The sequence below is a fragment of the Trachemys scripta genome, chromosome 1, assembly GCF_013100865.1.
Source record: "Trachemys scripta elegans isolate TJP31775 chromosome 1, CAS_Tse_1.0, whole genome shotgun sequence".
NCBI lineage: Eukaryota > Metazoa > Chordata > Testudines > Emydidae > Trachemys > Trachemys scripta.
Window position 1 is genome coordinate 198,506,201 of NC_048298.1, and position 23,400 is coordinate 198,529,600.

General features: G+C 40.8%; 1 protein-coding gene across 1 annotated transcript in view; it reads right to left on the reverse strand.

The window, feature by feature from the left end:
* Nucleotides 1–23,400, reverse strand: part of SYTL5 (synaptotagmin like 5) — a 139,802-nt gene that overhangs the window by 68,756 nt on the left and 47,646 nt on the right. Inside the window, exon 3 of the mRNA XM_034771544.1 lies at nt 6,334–6,549. Within this exon, the coding sequence (XP_034627435.1) occupies nt 6,334–6,549 (216 nt within the window). The remainder of the gene's footprint in view (nt 1–6,333; nt 6,550–23,400) is intronic.

Consider the following 23,400-nt stretch of genomic DNA (forward strand, 5'->3'; position numbering starts at 1 on the left):
GCCCACTTGCATCCGAAGAAGTGGGCTGTAGTCCACGAAAGCTTATGCTCTAATAAATTTGTTAGTCTCTAAGGTGCCACAGGTACTCCTGTTCTTCTTTTTGCGGATACAGACTAACACGGCTGCTACTCTGAAATATGAAAACATGATATTCTTTTACCCCTCCAAAAGCCAACCTCTGGCATTCTCAATAGCAAGCGTAGTGATAAACAATACCCTTTCCAATGCATTTTGTCAAAGTAAGGTTTGGATGGGTTCTCCAGTGTAGTGCCAGATAGAGTGTATTGCGACTAATAGCTTTAGTGAGCAAGCGAGTATGACAGCAATAACTTTATCTGTCTGCTTGCTCTTACCCCTATCTTAAATGACTGGGAATGTTTTAAAGAAAATCATGCACAATCATAGAATCATAGAAGTATAGAATTGGAAGGGACCTCGAGAGGTCTTCTAGTCCAGTCCCCTGCACTCCTGGCAGGACTAAGTTTTATCTAGACCATCCCTGACCGGCATCTATCTAACCTGCTCTTAAAAATCTCCAGTGACAGAGATTCCACAACCTTCCTGGGCAATTTATTCCAGTGCTTAACCACCCTGACAGTTAGGAATTTTTTTCTAATGTCCATCCTAAACCTCCCTTGCTGCAATTTAAGCCCACTGCTTCTTGTCCTATCCTCAGAGGATAAAGAGAACAATTTTTCTCCCCCACTCCTTGTAATAACATTGGTGTACTTGAATCAACTGAGTGCTGTACATTTTATTTGGGGTCTCATCTGAATCATCAGATATTAGTAATCAATCTACATAGTCCCGTGTCCTGAACTAAATGGCTCAATAGTGCGAGCAATTATTAGAAATCTTATAGTCCTTTGCAACTCTATCACCTACCCTTTCCTGCCAAGGGAGGTTGCGTTTGGTAGCAAACTCCTCTAGAACTAAAGCACAACACAGCTCTGTGGGGTGTCCATGCCCATTTAAATTTAAATATGATATTTTTCAGCCTTCCCTTCCCCTTCCTGGTGTGTTTCCTAATTACTAAATTGCCAGATAATCCCAGAGGTTTCCCCCTTTTTCTTTACAAGAGTGAATATGCACTTGAAGCTACCCATTTACTAGAACAGGTCAGGAATTTTCTATTGAAATGTTTTTTCCAATGGAAAATGTGGTTTCTACAAAACAGAAATTTTCGGTGTGAAAATGTCAATTTTGCAGAGAATTTTCAATCAGGAAAATGTTAAAAAAGTCATTTTTGGGTTGGGACAATCTGAATTGAAACATTTTGGTTTGCTGAAGTGAACTGAAACATTTTGGTTTGGACCACTTTCATATTAAGTTGTGTCTGTCTGAGCTGCCAGAGTTCCCCATGAGTGTCGTAGCTTGGGTGCCCCACGTACTTCAGTCTCCCCTCTGTGGAACTGCCACATTAGTCAGGGAGGTCCAGGACAGAAATAGACCATAAAAAATATAGTCCAGTCAGGGAGTCTAGCCCAAATAGGAGAATGGGGACCTGGGGCACCTGAACTACAACCCCTGTAAGACATTGTGGCAGCTCAGGCAGACACCATTTAACGTTGAACCAAACTAAGCATCTCGATTTGGTTAGATGAACTGCAACGAAACATTTCCACATCAAAATATTTCTTAGCTTTTCACTCAGGATGAAAACAAATGTCTAAATAGTGGAATTTCTAGTGGGACAGAAATTCATCCATCTCTACAATTTACCTCAGAAGAGTTTCAATTGGACAAGCAGGTTATTGACAGAACTGTGTGTTGTGACAGAGAACAAGAACTGTACCAGACCCCCAGTAAAGCAGAGTAGTTAACTCTGGCTTCCCTTTCATCTCCCATTGCACAGGTGCTCAGGGAAAAGCTATGCGAATGGCTGATGGGGAATCAGAGGTAGAAGAACACCTAGGGGAGGCAGGGCTCCACACCCAGGCATGGTAAACTGGATGATGAAGCCGGGGCTTTACTTATGGTAACTTGCTACAGTTTATGGTTACTGAGATTAGCTCCTGCTGATAAAACTCTTGTTGATAACTACTATACAATCAATCCACCATCTTATACACCCACACATACGTGCAGGCGCACACACACACACACATCTTTCTGTGGGTTTGTTTCCACCCAGACTATTTGCAGTGTGCTTTTGAGAAAAGAAAAAAAAATTGTGTAATTATTTAAATAAAAAAAAAAAAAAAGAAAAAGAGAGAGAACCAGGCAAATTGTCACTGAAAAGTCACTGAAATTAAAAGCAATAAGAACCACAAGGAAGATTTTTGTGTTAACTTGTTTGAAATTTCTCTGTTTTTAGGCTCGCTGTGTGCTATGGAAAGTAATTAACATTACTGATGACTTTTCCTGTTACTTGGAGACAGCATACTTATTTCAAAGATGCAGATAAAGCTCCTCATTTCTGTTATGTACTGCTGTGGAAACTTGGCTGTCCAGGCATTTAACCTCACTTATTTATTCATTCCACAGAAGTAAAAGATATAGGCCATACATATATAATTAGGAATATTTATAGCCTGAAGTTTCAAACCAAGCTTCCTGGCATTTTGACGGCAGAACAGGGCTTTCCCCAACCTATTGCTGGCACCTTGTTAAACGGGAGTGTTTAAAACACAAACTGATCAAAGTTTTATTAACAAAATTTTAGTAAATACACCAAAAAACCCCTATTCAAATGGAAAGTTTCAATTCAAGGTTAAACATTTCTCAGTTACTATTCATCTGAGAAAACTATTGATGACAATTGGCCCTTATGCAGGAAGGGGAGAAAGAGAGAAAACTCTTTGAAGTCCATTAGGGATCTCACAATACAGATTCAATTTATCCAGGGAAGTACTTAAATACTACAGTGATTAAAACTATAGAAGACATTAAGTTTATGAACAGGTGACTAAATACTATATTTAGGCTTGATATGATTAGATTTTTATCAGTAAATGTCAGTAAACGTTGATTTCACTGTACAAACACAAACCAGCAAAAAAACATTTCCATCAATAATAGTAAAAAATGTAAAGCTAGGCAAAGTATGAAAAATGCTGCTTGAGAACTTGTACAAATTACATATCCTTAAATCAACCCCTAATATTTTGACATGTGATGTTGACAATTTGTGTTTTAATGGATATAAAACTTTAACTTTTTGAATATCAAGGTCTACTGCCCTCCCCCCAAGTTCCCTCAACTGTGAAAATTCAAATAGATAAAATTTGGAGGAAAAATGCTTAAAAATGAACAGCAATATTATCCGTCAAAATTATATTCACAAAATATTGAATTCTGCCAAGCTTAACTATATTGTATTACACATGGTGGCAGAATTAAGAATGTGGGGCAACCTTAGCTTTGCATTTCATGACTTTTGGGTACTTTTGCAACCTTGATCTCTGCCAATTAAAATGGGGATGCTCCAGATGACAAGATAACTAATTCTCTTGTTCCTGATCATGAATAATAGTGTTCATTATCTGTTTTCTAATGACGTATAGTTCCTTTGGAATACAATTTCCATATAAAGCTAGGTTTCTTTATGTTGTATTTTAAAATGCTTGAGGCTCTCTCACTTTTTTATATTTAAATTTCCATCCAGAGAGTTTGATGAAGTTCTTCATTAGGTGATTTTTCTTCTGAGGGTTCTAGAATGTAGTGAATGTATTGTAATGGCCATCTCCCTCCCCCCATTAGTGGGGCTGAAGGCAAGTGTGGTTTGAGAGAGAGGCTGGGGCAATTAAAACAAAGTAGTGTTCTGGGGGAGTTGGAGCTGCCTTTTGCCGACTCTGGGAAAGTAGATGCTATTGTGGTGGTTTGATTGTACTAAAGTTTTGTTGGCGTTTTTCGACATGATCTCTCCCCTCCTTCCTCCAGACACTCTGATGCTACAATATTATTCTTTCCATTTGTCTGATAAGTAGTTACAACATTTTTTTAAAAACTATAAGAATTATTTAAAAATTTGGAGACAAAGGCAGTGTATTCATAATTTGCCTCATCTTTCTCCAGATTTCTTGACATTTGAATGGAAAGCCACTGTAAGTATTAGAATAGTGCTGAAAATCTGTCATGGACTACATGACAAAATGTCTTCTTATTGCACAGGAAATGCCATGGTTACCTCTGACATAATGGGTAGGCAGGACTGAAATATCAAACTAGGGAAATCAAGAGGAGTGAAAGATGGAAGTTTATTAAAGAAAGAGACAGAGGTAACTGACAGGTGATGTTCAGATTTTCTTTCATGGCTATGTGTTTTGGCAACCATTTAAATTAGAATATCTACTCAGATCAGGGAAACTCTACAATACACTCATATGTCCAGCCATGATGGAAAAGCACAGATATTTTTTTCAGTAAACACACCAATAACAATACTTTGCTGTACCATAGTAGGCTTTCCAATGACTTGAAGAGAAATGCTTTTGAAGCTTACTGAAGAAAAAAATGGAAGATTCAAGCGTAATGAGATACTGAGCCTTTCACCTTCAGATCATGGATTAAAATGATGGACTACACTGGTAATGACTAACAGTCTTTCTTGTCCAACAGCAGCTTAATGTCCTATGTGTGAGGAGCTGAGTGATCTCATTTCATAGCGGATAGGTTTACACATCCAAAATAGAAGTTAATAGTACACAGGTGACCATTTCAGCAGAAAAGTAAAAAATTAGATGACCGAAGAGCCAAGAACTGAAGAGTAGAGTGTCTAAACTGCCCCCTCAGTCCTACTGGTGGTCCCTTTCAAAAGAAAGGCTAAGTCATATTGGTGGGAGCGGGGTAGAAAAGCTTGAGTAGCTGTTGCTCATGCTGTATCAGTCTTGTGGATAGACAGAATTTCATTCTTCAGGGGTGTCAAATTTGGAATCTTCCATAAATACTAAATTAAATTTAGTTTACAGGAGAGAAAAAAAAAACACTTTTGCCAAGATCCAAGCACAATGAAACTACCAGGAAGGAATTAGACCCCTTATACAGATCCACACACATAACTGAAAAATAACATTAGGAGATTTTTGCCCCTCTGTTCACACCTCTTTCACTCCACGCAACCTGCATGACTAACTGCTCCCTCATGTCATATTCTCACTCGTATCGGCGTCTTCTCCCTTCTCCTTCTGCCATCACATAACCCTCTCCTCATTCAAATGCAATTATTTCAAAATGCCTAAAACCCTAGTCTTCCCTGCAAAAAAATTAAATAAGATGTCTGAAAATACAACTGAACAAATCCAAACTAGAACTGTGGCAGTATCAGAAGGTATGAAAATCTTCATTGTCCAATCACAGTGTTCTTAGTTGCATCCCATCTCCCATTCTTCATTAGTACACTGTCTATTTAGATGGTAATCTCTTTGGGGCCGGAACTTATCATTACTTGTCTGCAAAGTGCCTTCTGCACAGTTCAGAATATACAAATAGATATGACCTGCTTATAATAAGAACCTGTTCACTACATTTAAAAAATCTAGGAGTAAAACGGTACTTTATGAATTGCATAGTAAAAGTAAAATTATGCGTAATACTTATACATCAGTCTAGCAGATTAAGCAAGCGATACTGTGGTGCCGTAAAATACATACAGACATGCTGTAACTTTGAAGTGCTCATATGCAATTCTGTTTAATAATGACTGCACTGAGGATTGCTTAGCAACATTTGATACCACACTCTATATTCTAACAGCAGAAAAGCAAAGGTTGACTTGCCTGTACATTTGACAGAATGCCATTCATTTCAGAACTCTATCTAATTCTATAGGCATGGGGAGATGTTTTACATTAAAGCCTTTTTAACAGATGTGGAGGTGTTAATATAACAGAGGCTAAGGAGATAAGGATAAAAGTGTTCCTGAAAGTACTTTAACTCTTATTTTTGCAGCCCTTCTCTTTTGCAAAATAACAGATCATATTAGACTGAACATCCAGGGACCTTACGTAGTTTTAGTTGTAATATTATTCAATTATTAGGTCTGTTCCTTTATAATGTAAACAGATGTATTACAAAACAATCTCTACTTATTTTCAGCTCATTCACGCCTGTGGTTTAGCATCTGTGATGCTAGGAGCACTCTTTAAAAAAAGCCATAAAACAAATAAAAAAACCCCCCAGCAACAACAAAAACAACAAGCAGGTGCTGAAGAGAAGATGATGAAATAAATATTGCTGAAAATATAAGCCACCTAAAATAAGCCTTTTCCCTTCTATGCCTGCTGTGTTATGCCCTTGTGTTAAAGAGTGAGGAAGCAGCAGCAGCAGCAGCATAAACGTATTTATTACACAGATGGCCTCTAACTCCATATTTACAAAAGCTTCAGAACTTACGCAATCTTGGCACACACCGTGCACTTCCAGTTCCCATCAATTCCCAAAACACGACACTTGTTGCAAACTGTGAGTTTGCATTCTTGGCACTGGTCCCCCCTGTCAAAGATTAAGCCCAGGTTTTTCTGACAGCGAACACAGACCCTGCCGCGGTCCTGTCGGCAATGGCGGTTTCCACCTTTTCGTCTCACTTCCAACAACTCATTCTTCAATTTCCTGGAAATAAAAAATAGAGGGCACTTTAAATCTGAGATACCACTGGGTTCATAGCATTTCATGGTAAGATTCTGTATCCTCTTAGGTTCAAGTAACAGAATCTCTAGGCAATGTGTATAAAATGATAACAGGATAAGAATGCTAAGCACTATAAAAGACAACAGTAAAGAAGAGCTATGCAAATGTAAGTTATATTTTCACACCAAACCCCTTTACAGACAGACATACTAATTACACAACCACCCCACACTGAAATGCAGCCCTCCATCAGATAAAATGCACCAGTTATTTAGCAGGTCACAACACCACCATACTTTCAGCTATGAAAAAGTATAACATAGCCAACTGGAAACTGCAAGGTATATATAAGGAGGCAAATGTAAATGCCTTAGTATAAATTTGGTGAGGACATTTGGGTTAACATTTCTAGATAAGTTCATGGAGGATAGATCCATTAATGGCTATAAGTCAGGATGGGCAGGGATGGCGTCCCTAGCCTCTGTTTGGCAGAAGCTGGGAATGGGCGACGGGATGTATCACTTGATGATTACCTGCTCTGTTCATTCCCTCTGGGGCACCTGGCATTGGCCACTCTCGGAAGACAGGATACTGGGCTAGATGGACCTTTGGTCTGACCTAGTATGGCCCTTCTTATGTTCTTCACATAACTGTCCTTGCAAAAAATACTAGGCAGTTAATACAGATCCTGTGGTCAAGGCATCTGCTCTAAGGTTATCTGGAAGAAAAATCTCCAGTATCCACAGTGTCATCTAACATTATGCTGAGACATTGATTAAATAGTACTTATTCAGAGAACAAAGCCAGTTAAGTTCCCACCCCACAAACACACAGACGATTATGAGCCTAAAGGTTAAGTGACAGATTGAACAGTGCAGGAACTGATCATTTCTATAGATTAGAAGAAAAAGAGGAAGAACTATTTCTTTTTTACTTTCCATTATCAAATTAATTGAGGATAATTAATTATTAATGTATCTGATTAGGATACATTTATCATGTCACAATAAATATTTGGAGAATGGCATAACATACATGATATCAAGTATCAGAGGGGTAGCCGTGTCAGTCAGTAGCCACAAAAACAACGAGGAGTCCGGTGGCACGTTAAAGACTAACAGATTTATTTGGGCATAAGCATCTGAAGAAGTGGTTTTTTTACCCACAAAAGCTTATGCCCAAATAAATCTGTTAGTCTTTAAGGTGTCACCAGACTCTTTGTTGTTTTTATAACATACATGGTATTATAGGTTTTGATACCAGTGAACTTAAGACAAAATTAAGACAATACTGCTTTGGCTTCTTCAATTATTTTTCTTTTCACTAGCAGGGCTGATTGCAATTTTGATTTTCTTTCTGAAACAAGTACAATAGGCTCAAAATACACTGTTCCTTTATCAGTATTCATCCAGGGGAGCTTAGCATTGGGTGCCTAACATAGTGGTATATAAAGTGATTTAATGTGCAATAGCTTAGAATCAGTGAGACCAATAGTGGGTATGAAACATTAAAATGATCGTGTGCAGAGACACCTTCCCCAGCTGTTCACACAATCTGTAAAATACAAACTCACCCTCTTCCTGAGCTGTAATAATAAAGTAAGCAACAAGGTAAATGATCAAATCAAACATTCTCCCTGGGCATGCTACTCCTAGGGTTCCTCCCTCAACCCACATTCTTGATCTCTGCCCCACCCCCAGACTACCACTCCAACCTCCCCTTTTCAAACAAGACAGACAATGAGTCACCTGCTTCTGAACAGAATCTCCTTAGTCCTTTCGCAGCAGGTTCAACACCTGCTAGCAGGCAGTTTCTCAAGCAAACACAAAGCACATCACAGATAGCTACTGGAGAAACAACTTCTATCATAACAAACATGACCTAATACGCCGTCAAGCCTACTTTTCCAGAGCTAGTCACTACTAATGTTTTAAGGGTGTTGGTGTTTATTTTTCAGAAGTCATACAACAGAACTAGCTAGTATACCAATGTACAGAGACATGTAAAAGAAAAAACTAAGAGTAATATAATGATATTGTATGTGTGTCTAAAATATAGAAGATGTCTTCTATACCAGTGTGTATAGATTTATGGAGCTTGTACACTGGTCGCATATGCAACACTTTAAAAGTAATTAAAGGGGGGAAATTATGTATTTCACCTTAAATAATATCTAGTTCCAATATACTATTACATTGTTACTAGAGGCAAGAAATTATTAGAATCTGCAGGATATACATTTAATCTTTGAAGAGTGACTGTATTTCTCCATATGTACAATCTCCCATTGAAATGTGTATATGGATCTTTCCATAGATGCAAAGGCAATCGTTAACTTTAATTACTGAGCAAAATCAACTTCACATTCAAAGGGCATTGTTAAGGTCTCTCCATGAGAAAGCAAAATTCTACCACTCAACCCAGTTCCAGGGTCTGGGACTGTAGCACAGCACAGCTATTCTAGCTTACAGGCTGACATAGCAGTCTCAGCCTCTCTGCACCAGTTGTGCCTGGTGCTGGGATCAGGAGAGTATGAGAGGTCCATAGTTCTTTATTACTCTTTGGTTTTGCTTCACTCATTAAATAGCCTATGTGGTTCCTGTATGAAAAGAAGCTGACTAGAGGTGAATACCATAAACCATCCACCGGGAGTACTTTCTCCACTGTGATATACTGCATATATTGTTTAAAATCATGATGTGACTGATAAACCAACTAAATGGTATTTCACAGTCATTCAAATTCTGATTCTTCAAGATCTAATCTACTTAGTTTATTTGGTAGAAAAGCACATTTGGTGTGAGCAGGATTATGCTTCATCCAATAGTACATTCTCTATTACTTTTTATAATTTATGTCTATTTGTTAACACTTTGGTGGGAAACTTGTATCCCTACTATAACAACATTTAGGCATGGTCTACCCTACACAGTAAGGTCAACGTAAGGCAGCTTCCATCAATCTAATAATGTCTGTATACAGGTCCATTCCGCCAACATAACTCGCCTGCTACATTGACTTAATTTATCCATCTCCACAACAGATGTAGCGCTTCAATTGATGTTGTTAGGTCGACGAAGAGGTAGTGTAGACAGTGCATTGTTTATGTCTACTTTACTGGCCTCCAGGTGTCCCAGAGTGCTCCACTGTGACCGCTCTGGTGAATGTTTTCAACTCCTCTGCTCAGCAGCCAGGTACACAGGAAACAGCCCCTCCTCTGTTAAAGCCCTAGGAACTTTTGAGTTCCCAATTCCAGCTTGTTCAGTGTGGAGAGCTTTCCTTGGCTTACAGCTGAAAGTGTGGCCTTCAGCTCACCCTCCACACTGGTGGAGAGGCTCTCTCAATAAGACAAAGACGAAAGAGAATAGGGATGATGTGTTTAATGAGATTATGACTGCCTCTGGGACAGTGGACACCGAGCACTTTCAGAGAGAGAAATTCTCCACGCTCTCTGCTCTGTGAGCAAGACAGCAGCCCAAGAGAATGAGGTGGCCTGCAGCAGGAGATGATGGGGATTCTGAAGGAACAGACAGACATGTTGAGGCATCTGGTTGACCTTCAGGAGAAACACCTTGAGGCTAGACTCCCTCTGCAGCCCCCGCAGAACGGCATTCCTGCATCGCCGTACTTCCCCTCCCCATCTCCCAAACATTCCAGGAAGAGAGGGGGGCAAAAGTTATATCCCTCCCACTCCACACCAGAGAAGGGTAATAGCAATAAAAGGTGCACATACAATAATCTTTGACAGGCAAGGCCACTGTATTTAAAAGACAAGATTATGGTGTTTTCCCCCTTCTAATTTTACTCTAAAGATTGTCCAAGGTTACATTATTTTCCTGATCTTTCACTTCCAATGTATTTGTGCAATAAAAGTCAAGGTCCTGAGAATGAAATAATCTTTACTACATCACACAATAGGGGAAGAAGAGGTCCAAGGAAACTAAGGAAACAGAGCAGATTTGCTGGAGACAGAAACCCAGCAAGCACAGCAAGGTTCACAGTATGGGAAGGCACAACTCAAGAATAGAACACATTATTGTGGGTCATCACTAAATCGGGTTTTCAAAGCATCCCTGGGACACGCTGCTCCATGTGGAGCTCTTCTTATTGCCATGCTATCTGGCTGCTCAAAATTAGCAGACAGCCTATCCGCCTCCATGCCCCACCCCTGTGGAAACTTCTCACCCTCTGCCTCACACGTATTATGGAGCACACAGCAGACAGCGATCACCATGGTGGATATTGCTTTCACGGAGGTCTAACCTAGTAAGGAAACTGTACCAGCAATTCTTCATATGGCCAAAGGCACATTTAACCACCATTCTGCACCTGCTCAGCCTATTCCTTGCTGCTGTCCAGGTGTCTGGCTGCATGAGCCATGGGAGTAAGGGGAAGGCTGGGTCTCCCAGGATCACTATTGGCATTTCAACATCACCAATGGTTATTTTGTGGTCCCGAAAGAAAGTCTCTGCTTGCAGCTTTCTGAACAGATGCGAGTATCATGCCCCTTCCCAGACCATTCCATATCTATGTTGGGGAAATGGCCCCAGTGATCCACCAGCGTTTGCAAAACCATAGACAAGTATCCCTTTCTGTTTATAGGGCGCTACACAACGGCAAAGGAATTACAGCACAGTAATCCCTGGCAAACACTACCTTGTTCCCCCCGTGGAGATGCTTTCAATTTCAATTACTGCTAGCACTGGTCATTAAGAAGGTGGACAGAGATTTTTATGGGTCACCTTATTTGGCTTTGTGTTGGTTTTTATATTTTAGTGTTCTGGTATCTTCAATGTCACTTCAAATGGTTGTACAGTGTTGCCAAGTGTCTCAGTATGTATTTGCTCCATACACACAATTATTGTTTGTGAAGTGCACTGCCATTACAGTGTCCTCCACTTGCTATATACTTTCACTTTAAGAACTGTAACTGGTGTTTTTGCATTATAAATAGATTTAATGATTTGTTTAGAGTTGTAATTATTTCTTACAACACTAAACAAAGTTCACTTATAGAACGTGGCAGGCAGGTCCGAGCTGACATCTGAAGAATATCTCAAGTAGGATTGTCTGTTCAGGTGAAAGTCCCCAAAAAGCCCGAACAAAAAAAATTGTTTCAGGTCAACCCAAAACAAAAATGTTTTGAAGTTTTCAGCGAACTGAAACATCAAAAAATGTTTCATTTCATGTCAATCAAAACATTTTGGTTGACTTGAAACAAAACGTTTAGTTTCAATGTCAAGGCTTTTAAAACATTTTTAAATTGTTTTTTAAATAAAATTGGAAGTTAATTTGTAATAAAAAGTCAACACGTTTAGTTGCGGAAATGGCAAATGAACCATTTCAACATTTCTCATTTTTTTTCTTTATTTGAATAAAATAAGATGCCAAAATGGACTCAAATTCATAAACTGTTGCAGTTGACGTGAATCTGAATATTCTGGTGAAAAAAAGGTTTCACCTGAAAAATTTTGCCCAGCTCTAATCTTGCATCTTACAAAGTACAGCAGAACATACGTAAAACCTTATTCTTTCAGCTAATGAAAGCTTTTTTCCCCCCTCCTGTCCAGCAGAAAAGGAGAATAGTCAATATGATGTATTGAGGACTGCATAAGAACTGCAAGAGAAGGGTTTTTTGGTCCTGCTTGCAGGCTAGAGGGCTCTGTAGGAAAGCATCTATCAGAGTGAGTATGGAAAGAGACTGCTTCAAGCAAGTTTGGGTTAAGTACTGTCTCATTGTCTCTTGCTGATCTGGGGTCCTTGTGTGTTATTGCTCTGAATTCTAAGAAATAACATAGTATTACGCTGCAACCTTCCAGCCAGGACCAGCTCTAGGCACCAGCAAAGCAGCATGTGCTTGGGGCAGCACAATTCCAGGGGTGGCATTCTGGCCATCTTTTTTTTTTTTTTGGCTTGGGCAGTTGTGCTCTCGGAGCTTGGGGTGGCAAATTTTTTGCTTGGGGCAGCAAAAAACCTAGAGCCGGCCCTGCTTCCAACAAGAATATTTATGTTTTTATCTAACTTCTCTGTGTGTATGCAGTGAACATAAAGTGTCAGGACAAAAATCCTTATTCATAAATATTATTAAAAGAAATAGCCCAACTTCAGTAAGTTATTCCACATAAGTAAACTCTCTGAAGTGATGGAAAACTTTTTTTTGCTGAAGTTGCTTTAGCACCAGGCAGCCCTATTTCAGAATCTATATCCATAGATACCTGTACTCATGGAGTTTAATAAAGCCAGTGCATGGAAAAACTGCTTAGAGTCCACAGGCTTTATTTATTCTAGATACTCACCAGCCTGAGTTTCTGGATTCTTGCTTTTCTCTCCAGCTCATCCATTATCTACAAACAATCTTTAATCATCTGAACAAGCACTAGTGAGTTCTAGCCCTGCCTCTCTGCTCCTCTGTGATAATGTGTGTGTCTTGGTATCTCAGGATTGCCAAACGGTGCTTGATTGACCCTTTGAATAGAAAGGTGTGACTTTTCTTGCCTTCCTGTGACGCTACGCCCCATATTCTTCATAGAGATATGCTTATAATATGAATATGGCATAACGAAGATATGTTTTATGCAAGATGGGTCATGTGAGGTATCATTGGAAAGGTTATGATTTACTGAAGGTGATTATCCAATTTGTATGCATGTATCATTTCTGTATCTGAAGTCAGAAATATTGACCATGTAATAATTACAACTATGTTTTTACCTGGGAAACGCCCACTGGACAGTATGCAAACAGCCTGGATGGGCCATTAGGAAGGATAATAGGGCTTTGAAGATGCTAATCTCCCTCCTTTCTGAGAAGTTTCCTGGGATGCTGCTTTAACACTGCATGGTCAGGTGATCATATCACTGGTATCCATCATTTTGGACTTCTGGTATTTTTCCACTGGAAGGGATGGGGCTCAAAATAGGAAACAAAGGATTCCTGCCATATGTAAATCCTATTTAAGGTGAGGAGTGAGTTAATCTTGGCTCTTCTCCATTGCCTCCCTGCCCAAGAAGGAAGACTGCTGAAAACACCTGAAGAAACAAAGGAACAAGGGGGGGGGGGGGGGAACCCCAGGCGAGAAAGGTCAGCCTGTGATGGATATAATTGCAGATTTAATCTGCAAGCAGTACAGTTACCTTCAAGAAACTCTGCAACCTGCATAAAACAACTTTTAGGGTGATAAATTACTATTTGTAACATTTTTTTAATGTATTAAGCCTAGTTTACATGTTTGTTTTATATGCTCATTGGTCTGCTTTGTTCTGTTTGCTATCCCTTATAATCACTTAAAGTCTACCTTTTGTAGTTGTTAAACTTATTTTGCTTATTCTAAAACCCTGTTTGTGCAATTCATAACTGGGGGGCAAAAAGCTGTGCATATTTTCCTCCACATTGAGGGAGGGAGCGAATTTCATGAGTTTACTTTGTATAGCTCTCTATGTAGCAAAAGACAATATAACTTTGGGTTTACACTTCAGAGGGTATGTGCACCAGAGTGCTGGGCAATTCCCCAAGTTGAGTCTTCCCACACAGAACTGATTGCACACTGTGTGATTCTACAGCTGGGTGTGTGTGTGCAGCAGGACAGGGTGAGGGAGCCAAAGCTGGTGGAATGGGCGGGCTCAGTGAGATCCCAATACGTCAGGTGGCACCCCAGAAGTGGGGTCCAACCCATCACACCTTCCCATCGAAATCAGGAGCTTTTAGTGATTATTAGCATAATCACCCAATATTTGTGCAGGTGCAGCTTTGGGGGCAGCAGGATAATCTCTGACCCTCCGAACACTTCGTATGTTCATGTTTTATTCAATATTGCATAGGCCTGTTCAATTCTATATGGTAACTCCACAGAAATCTATACCATTCAGTGCCTGTTTTTTCTGGGACCTGAATTCTTCCCACTAAGCACCTGTCTGTACTCTGCACAGGGGTTCACTCTATCACTGAGAACAGGTCCATTAAAGGTGACCCACATGGGATTTTCTATTCATACTAGTAGGCTATATGAAGAAGGCCTGAAAGCTGCTTCGGGGGGTTGGGGTGGGGGGAGGAAGGGTTCATTTGATTGATTGTTTGATCTTAGAAATAGCTAGCAGGAAAGTCAGCTCAGTTGCTCCCCAGCTGCTGGAGGATTTGGGGGGCTCTCAGTGGATGTATATTATTAGCTCTCAGATCTTAATTGAAGGGTTATGAAAGTTGAACCTCTAGCAAGAGCTTCATTTCCCAGCAATGTCAGTCAGTCATTGCAGTTATATCTGTTGAAAACTGCGACATTTAAAGTGACTAAAAATCCCCTCCCCTCTCAATTGCTCAGCGGTTACGGTCTTGGCTCTTGTGCGGTCACTATTTCAAAGGTTGTCCAGTCACCATAGAGTCTTACAGGATGGAAAGGATCTGAGTTTCTAATATAAAAATAAGCCCAAATGTTACCCCTCACAACCTTCATGCCTTCTTTTTGCATTATAAAGCAGCACAACTGAGCACAAAGTCTTTTTCTGTTCTGCACAGCACCTTTAAAATGTAGAAATCCCTTTGGGTCTCAGCTCAAATCAGTAAGCAGTTCTCCTCCTTAATCAAAGTGGAAATGTTTCCTCTCAGGTTAACATTTCCTATCTTGGCTAAAGTGTCAGTCTCTCCTTTGGTACTATATTTAAAGAGGCAGTGTCCTTATTTTCCAGTAATTCCATCTGTTCAGTAATTCCTATTCTTTATCCAATACAAATTCTTGATTGATGACATTCATTCTGCTAAGGTTGCTCATCTTGCAGATTGACTTTTTTTTAAAGTGTATTGCTGTCTTAAAAGCTTTCTTCAAATCCTGCTAAAATAAATTGCCCCTCAACTTCCCTACTGACTTATATTCATCAGAAAACATTCAGGCAGATGTGTTGGTCAGAAGCTTTGCTTTGGGATTCCTTGCAGAGGCTATTGGATTGAAGCACAGACAGACTGTAACAAATGGGGTCACATTTCAGAATATGAAGAATTAAGTGTTCCAAGGGCGAGGAAGAGTAGGAGGAGGTAGATAAGTCATCTGAAAATAATCCATCATCACAGCAGCCTCTAAACAACCACTGCATAGCTGTGACCGTTAAACATTACTGAAAAGGGATAACAAACGTAACACCATCTCTTCTACAGGCAGCACAGGAGGCAAGTTTTCATAAATTCTAAAGCAATAGACTCTCAAGCTAGCAGTTGGACGCATTTGTACTCACACATGATATACAAGAAATAAAACACAACCAAAACATTTTCTAGGAGTACAAAGTGAATCCAAGAGAAGGCAAACCCAGCAGAATCCCATTTATTAAACTGCTGGGAGAAATATCCTATAATACCCCTAAGGAATCTAAATTATCTATATTATTAGGGGGTTGATAGAAGAGACAAGTATTAACATCTGTCTCTGCTAACACTCAGCTATTCTTTTAAATGCAAATGGTATATTAAAAAACACTATCACTTCAGAGGGAACATACCAAGTGCACTGAAGATGCATTTTGTTTCTTATACCCAATAACTAGGCAGCGCTGACATAGGTAATAATCTAAACCTTTCTAAATGGAGTATAAAATCAAGGAACATGCCCTCATAAAATATCAAAGTGGAAGGCAGAATAGTCTTAGTATACAACAAATTTGATAAATGACTCAGAAGAGCAAGGGCGAGGATAATAGATAATGTCCATGTGATAAGGAACGCTGTAAAATGTGATGTCTCTTATATCACCACCTTTTCCACCATAGCATGCAGTTTTAATTTTAATTTTTTTCCTTTTTCTTCCTTACACCTTACCCCCGCACCCTAACTTTTCAGAACTACCTCACTTTGAAAAAAGTAGTAGAGTCAGTGTTCCAGTTTTCCTTTTGCCACTCTAATTGTTCCAAAGTTTGCAAAGTTATGAGAAATTGCAGACTGAATTAAGAAAAAGAAAAAAAACCCTAGACATTCAGTGCATTGTTAGTGCATTCACTGGGGAAAACAGGGTGGGTGGGGAGGAGGATGACAAAAAAGAGTGAGTTCATTCCATAGCCTTGGATCAGCCCCCAGAAAACTACGTCTCTTGTACATCTGAACTTCTACCCTTACGGTAGAAAATTCCATTATGCCCGAGGAGCTGAGTTGCCAGCCACAGTCATCATTTGGAGCTGTTGGTGTTTGAGCTATTCTGGACCTACGCCATACACAGGCTGAGGAAGCTAATTCAGCCCTAGAGTAACAGAAGCAGCTATAAAGTGACTCTGCCTTCCACCAGAATGATTTCCAGCATGCAGACCCGGTACTTGGAACTGGATTTGCTTCTCTACATTTTATCTTGCATTGGATGGGATGATGAAGAGTAAAATTTAATTTTATTAAGAACCAATGTATGAATTGATAAACTAATAATGATTTCAAGTGGCATCTCACCACACTGAAAATCAGGCCATTTGTCTGCCTAAATATGGTTTCAGGTGCTCAATTTTCAGGAACTCAGGTGTGAAAATTTTGGGCTATTCAATTTGCTTATATAATTATTTGATTTATATTATAAAACCTGGTTTTGAGATGTTTGATGAGTTATTTTGGATAGCATGCATGTTTGAAGTGGACAACAGGAATAGTGGAAATGCAAAGGGAGTTTTGGAGTAAGACCAGGAATTAGCTAAGGGAAAAGGAAACTGAAGGAGTAGGGTGGTAGAAAAGGGAAAGAAAAGGAGGGAGGTGGGGGAGAGGAGGCAGGTGAGAAGCATGAATAAGGAGAATGATATTGTACAGATGAACAGTTGCAGTGCGGAGTGCATTGAAGGGAAACCAATCACCAATGACAAAACTGAAAATAAGAAAAAAAATCTCATCCAAGTTTCAGAGCTGAATGAATGTGATATCAGGAGCTACAGCAATCCCTGTAAGTTGGTGTGGGAAGCAAACTGGTGGCTGGAAAGCTCTTCCCCAATGTCCCCTCAACTACAGCAGTGCTGGCTGCTTTGGGCTAGTACCACCAAGGTTCAAGCTCATGCTAGCTACTTCTGCTCATTCCTATAAGGCAGAGGAATGCAAATCACTGGGCCTAGAGTCTCAGGTTATCCTTTGGATCCTGGTTCCAAGATATATTGTTGTGAATTTGTGGTAAGAAAACCCTTTTAAAATGCCTGCTTATAAATTCTTCCCCTTCTATAGTGCAGAGATACTGTCAGACAACTAAAAACAGCAAATGAGATCAAGAAATTATGTTGTACTCATGCACTTTTAGGCTTATTTTTTGGAAACAAGATGGAAATATATTCTCTTTGGAATGTTAAAAACCCTCCTGGGAGAGAAGGAAGGTGGTAAGAAGAAGAAAGGAAAAAAAGAGAAAGTTTAAATTATCACACAGGAGGAACCTTTGGCTGCCAGAATTTTTAAAGATAAAATTACAAACTATGTTAGCAAGATGAAATACTTTCTGAGTTACAAACTGTTGGATTCCTTCTATATGTTGGTAGAATCAATGGTAACCCCAGTACGATAAAAAAAGCCACACAAGTTATTAATTAGTTTAGAAATGGAACATTCTTAAATTTTAAATAGAATGGAGACCGCAGGCATCTGTGTTTATGGTACTAAAAACAGTAACTGTTTATACACAAGAAGTATCTTATTTCAAATAATAATGTACTAATGGGGCAATTTACTTGTCAAATGCGATAGTTACCAATCAGCTTCTCTCTTCCCAGGCACATATGAATGAAACATATGCTATCATATAAGGTATATTTTCCTTAAAGAACTATTAATCAGTCTTGCAAAAACATATACTGTACACAGTGTATACAATCCATAGTATTTTACAACATTTGCCCTTACAAACACCTTCAGATACATTACCTGACACGTCAGTTTCCATGCACAGATAAATTTCCCAAAATCCATTTAAACTCACTTTGTGAATTTTCCAATAGTTGCCAGATAGTGGTATCTGAGAGAACAGTGCTGTCCTATATTTAGAATATGCTGATATTTTAAAATACTTCTATTGTACTGCTTGATAAGGAGTCTTTATTCTAATTGGCTGCCCTGACCATGCAGAATCCTTGCCAGAGGAACTGTTGAGTGGACTTGGCCAACTAAACTGCCGCTAGGAGGCCAAGAGGGGACTACAAAACACGAGTAATAACTTGATAGCATTATGTTGGGAAAGGCTCATGTTACTTCCCTTCTCTGTTTTCTGTGTTCAGCTATTATTCTATTGCTTTTTCTTTAAACAAGATCCAGAACTTTAATTCCTGTTTCAAGAATAAAAAGAAGCTTTACATTTAAAAGCTCGATATAACAAAGTACTAAGAGATGCACTAGGCAGGATATGTGTCCATATGTTATAGCTCAGTGGTACTATATTAGTGGTAGGTTGAATACTCTGAATATATTTGACCACATCAGCCCTCTCTGCATCTCTCCATTGACTCCTTCTTCTCTATCCCACAAAACGGTTATTTGACTTCACTTCCAAAGCCCCTCAAGGTCTATCCTCACCCTACCTATGACCTCTCCTTTAGTATCAAAAGTTCGACTTCTGCCTCTGATCAGCCCATGATGTCAGTCTCCATCGCCCACTTGTTAAATTTAAAACAGGCACCTTCAGGGCTTTCTCCCTCACTTGTTTCCTTGCACTTGCCTGTTGGTCTGTATCCATCCGTTGTTTCGTGTCTTACACTTAGATTGTAAACAATTTGGGGCAGGGGGTGTCTTTCTTGTGTGTATGTACAGTGCCCAGCACAGTGGGGTTTGGGTCCATGATTAGGGCTCCACAGGCACTACAATAATACATTAAACTCTTAAATACAGTGTGTGAATTGAGCATCTTGCAGAATGAAAAACAAATCTAATGTAGAAGACCGTGTTCTTCTGTGAAATATGTTTAGATAAGACACACACACCAGATTGCACCAAATGGCATCCCAAAGACAAAACATGTTCTTCAGAAGTATATTTATGAGCCAAGGATAAAAGATATCCTTGCCAGGGATAATTTAGCTGCATTCAGAGAGGGTCATGATGAACTCTTCCTAGAGGTAGAGAAATCCACCCAGCTCCCTGTTCAGATCCAAACCTGGCTTGAATATATTGGGAGACTTTTTGGGGTCTTGGAGTTTGATGTTATCAGGCACAGTGAGCAAAACATGTTTGAGGGACAATTCTCCAAATAACCTGAGGGTCTTGGGTTCACTAGTTTCCCTGAAGTCGCCGGAAGGCTGTGTGTGCATTCCACTGAATTTAAGATTTTTTTTCCCCCCAAATGGTTCCCCTTAATTATCAGGATCCTCATATTAATTTCAGATTTCAAGCTGTTCTTAAGGAGGTCTTCTCCCACCAGACAAAAAGCCAATAAATCCTCCAGTCGGCCCATACTCAGAAAATGTTACCAGTTTGCACCTTGCCAAGACACATGCCCATAATTCCACACCCAAAGGGTCAGGCAGGTAGGGTTTTTAAGTGACCATAAAGGGACAAGAACTTAGCCCTACCATCAGAGCTTGAGAAGCCAGTGGCCCATTGACCTACTCGAATTGATGCAGGAATCTTTGATAGGAGCATAAGCATGATAGCACCTCCTGGGATAGTTATGCAGCTCAAAATTCCCCATCAGTGGCACTTCTGCAGAGCCTAAACTCCCAACCATGAGCTTGCACTACTAACAGGGCTACTCTCTAGTTTGCAGCATCCCTGTCCATCACTATTAAGGATGATCCTGCTCCAAGGGTAAACACAGTGGCTAGAACAAACTGTCTCCCAACTGTTGCTGGGTCTGTACTTCCCTTCTTCAGTTCAGTGATAACAACCATGATCAGAGCAAATTAAACACAACTGCCAGGGTTGGAGATCTGCCTTCCTGCTTCACTCCTACATTAAGTGAGCTAGGCTAGGCTTAGGCAAAAGGAAAAGCTTTCAGTTTACTCCGGTTGCCACATTTCCCACTGGGTAAAGAGGCTGCCAACAGCAATGGGTGCACTGCATTTACTCTAGTTACTTCATTTATCTGGAGAGGGTGAGGGTGAAAAGACAGTTAAATGGAGAGAACCAAAGAAGCAAACGGAAGGTCCGGGGCACAGCCGCAGACACGCTACTTCTACACTGAGCTGCATGCAATTCTAGGGGGGGCCGCCACCACTACCCCACAGCTATAAAAGTTTAACTGGATCTATATCAAGAGACCTCGGTGGGTGCTGAATACACGTGTCTGACACTTGCCAATCCAAAGAGAAAAACAAGCCACAGCCTGGCCTTTAAATACAGAAATAGAAACAAACAAGCACTTGAATTCCATTTCCCTTTGCAACTTGGTATATCTTGCACACTCTAAACCAGCCTCCCCCTGACCAAGTGACACAAATAAATGCATTCTAAACTTGTTTGTCCGAGCCAAACTACACAAAAATTTAGGTAGGGGGAAGAGGGAACATCAAAACTTTCAGAGGATGGATGCTTAACTGAAACAAATAAATTTGAATTGTCACCTGAAATATCTGCATCCAACCCCCACTGAACCCCACTGTCCTCTGTCCCCACACAATCCCCTTCCAATTCTGTGTGTAATCTTTCAGGAAAGGAGAGGTCTACTAACTCTCATGGAATCTCTACACCTTCTTCCAGGGTCTTTTGAGAGCTAGCAGGCAAGGCTGCTACCCTAAAATCTCGGATGGCAAAACCCCCCTCCCCTGAACACTGTAGGGGAAAGCAGCACAGAGCTATTCCTTGCTACTGCTACTGACACCGTGCTCACTCTCACTCACTGGCTCTGAAGGAACACACAAAACATAGCCACTCTCTCTGAGGCCTGGTCTACACTACGAGTTTAGTTCGAATTTAGCAGCGTTAAATCGAATTAACCCTGCACCCGTCCACACAACAAAGCCATTTACTTCGACATAAAGGGCTCTTAAAATCAATTTCTGTACTCCTCCCCGACGAGGGGAGTAGCGCCGAAATTGACATTGCCATTTCGAATTAGGGTTAGTGTGGCCGCAATTCGATGGTATTGGCCTCCGGGAGCTATCCCACAGTGCACCATTGTGACCGCTCTGGACAGCAATCTGAACTCGGATGCACTGGCCAGGTAGACAGGAAAAGCCCCGCGAACTTTTGAATTTCATTTCCTGTTTGCCCAGCGTGGAGAGCACAGGTGACCATGCAGAGCTCATCAGCACAGGTAACCATGCAGTCCGAGAATCGAAAAAGAGCACCAGCATGGACCATATGGGAGGTACTGGATCTGATTGCTATATGCGGAGAGGATTCCATGCTATCAGAACTACGTTCCAAAAGACGAAATGCCAAAACATTTGAAAAAATCTCTAAGGGCATGATGGAGAGAGGCCACAATAGGGACTCACTACAGTGCCTCGTGAAAGTTAAGAGCTCAAACAAGCCTACCAGAAAACCAAAGCAAACGGAAGGTCCGGGTCAGAGCCGCAGACATGCCACTTCTACGCTGAGCTGCATGCACTTCTAGGGGGTGCCGCCACCACTACCCCATCTCTGACCGTGGATTCCAAGGAGGGGGTAATCTCAACCATGCCTGAGGATTCTGTGGACAGGGAAGAGGAGGAGGAGGAGGAGGCGGAGAGCGCACACCCCTCTGTTCTCCCCAACAGCCAGGATCTTTTTCTCGCCTGACTGAAGTACCCTCCCAAGGCGTTATCCCAGACCATGAAGCCATGGAAGGGACCTCTGGTGAGTGTACATTTGTAAATATAAAACATGGTTTAAAAGCAAGCGTTTTTTAATGATTAATTTGCCCCGAGGACTTGGGATGCATTTGTGGCCAGTATAGCTACTGGAAAAGTCTGTTCACGTGTTTGGGGATGGAATGGAAATCCTCCAGAGACATCTCCATGAAGCTCTCCTGGAGGTACTCCAAAAGCCTTTGCAGAAGGTTTCTGGGCAGTGCAGCCTTATTCCGTCCTCCATGGTAGGACACTTGACCACGCCATGCTAGTAGCAAGTAATCTGGTATCATTGCATGACAAAGCCTGGCAGCGTATGGTCCCGGTGTTTGCTGGCATTCAAGCAACATCCGTTCTTTATCTCGCTGTGTTATCCTCAGGAGAGTGATATTGTTCATGGTAACTTGGTTGAAATACAGGAATTTAATTAAGGGGACAGAGGTGGCCGTTCCTACTGGGCTGTTTGCCTGTGGCTGAAAAGAAATCCTTCCCTGCTGTCAGCCAAGCGGAGGGGGGAGGGCATTGGCACTGAGCTTTTCGCGCTTGGTTAGCAAGGATCTTCCCTGATACCAGCCACGCAGTGGGGGGAGGGATAAAGCGATCATCCCAGAGAATTGGATGTGGGGGTTAGTTTGGTTTCTGCTGCTGCACGTTAACAGGAAAACCACAGTACTCAACGGGCTTTGCTTGGTATGTGGGAAAGAAGGGCGCTGCTTTTAGGAAGGTTGCAGAAGCCAAAAGACAATGGCTTCCCATGGCCACATGCAAGCCGAATTCTGTTGCCAGGACCTGCATCTGTGATCTCTAACACAAAAGCCGCAAGCACTGAATATTAAGATGCAAAATGCGACCCTGTACTGAAATCACATGTGCTATGTAATGTGAATAGTGTTGTTCACAGTGAAAGAGTATAAGCATTGTTCTGTGAAATGTATCTTTTTAAATACTTCTCTCCCTTTTTTCCCTCCCGCAGCTGCAAATTTTTCAAGCCTCCCTACTCTGTCCCGAAGGCTATCTCAGATAAGGCGGCGAAAAAAACGCATGGGAGACAACGTGTTTTCTGAAATCATGCAATCGACCCGCGATGAAAGAGCTCATCTGAATGAGTGGAAGGACACGGTATCAAAGTACAGGAAAGATGCCAGTGAAC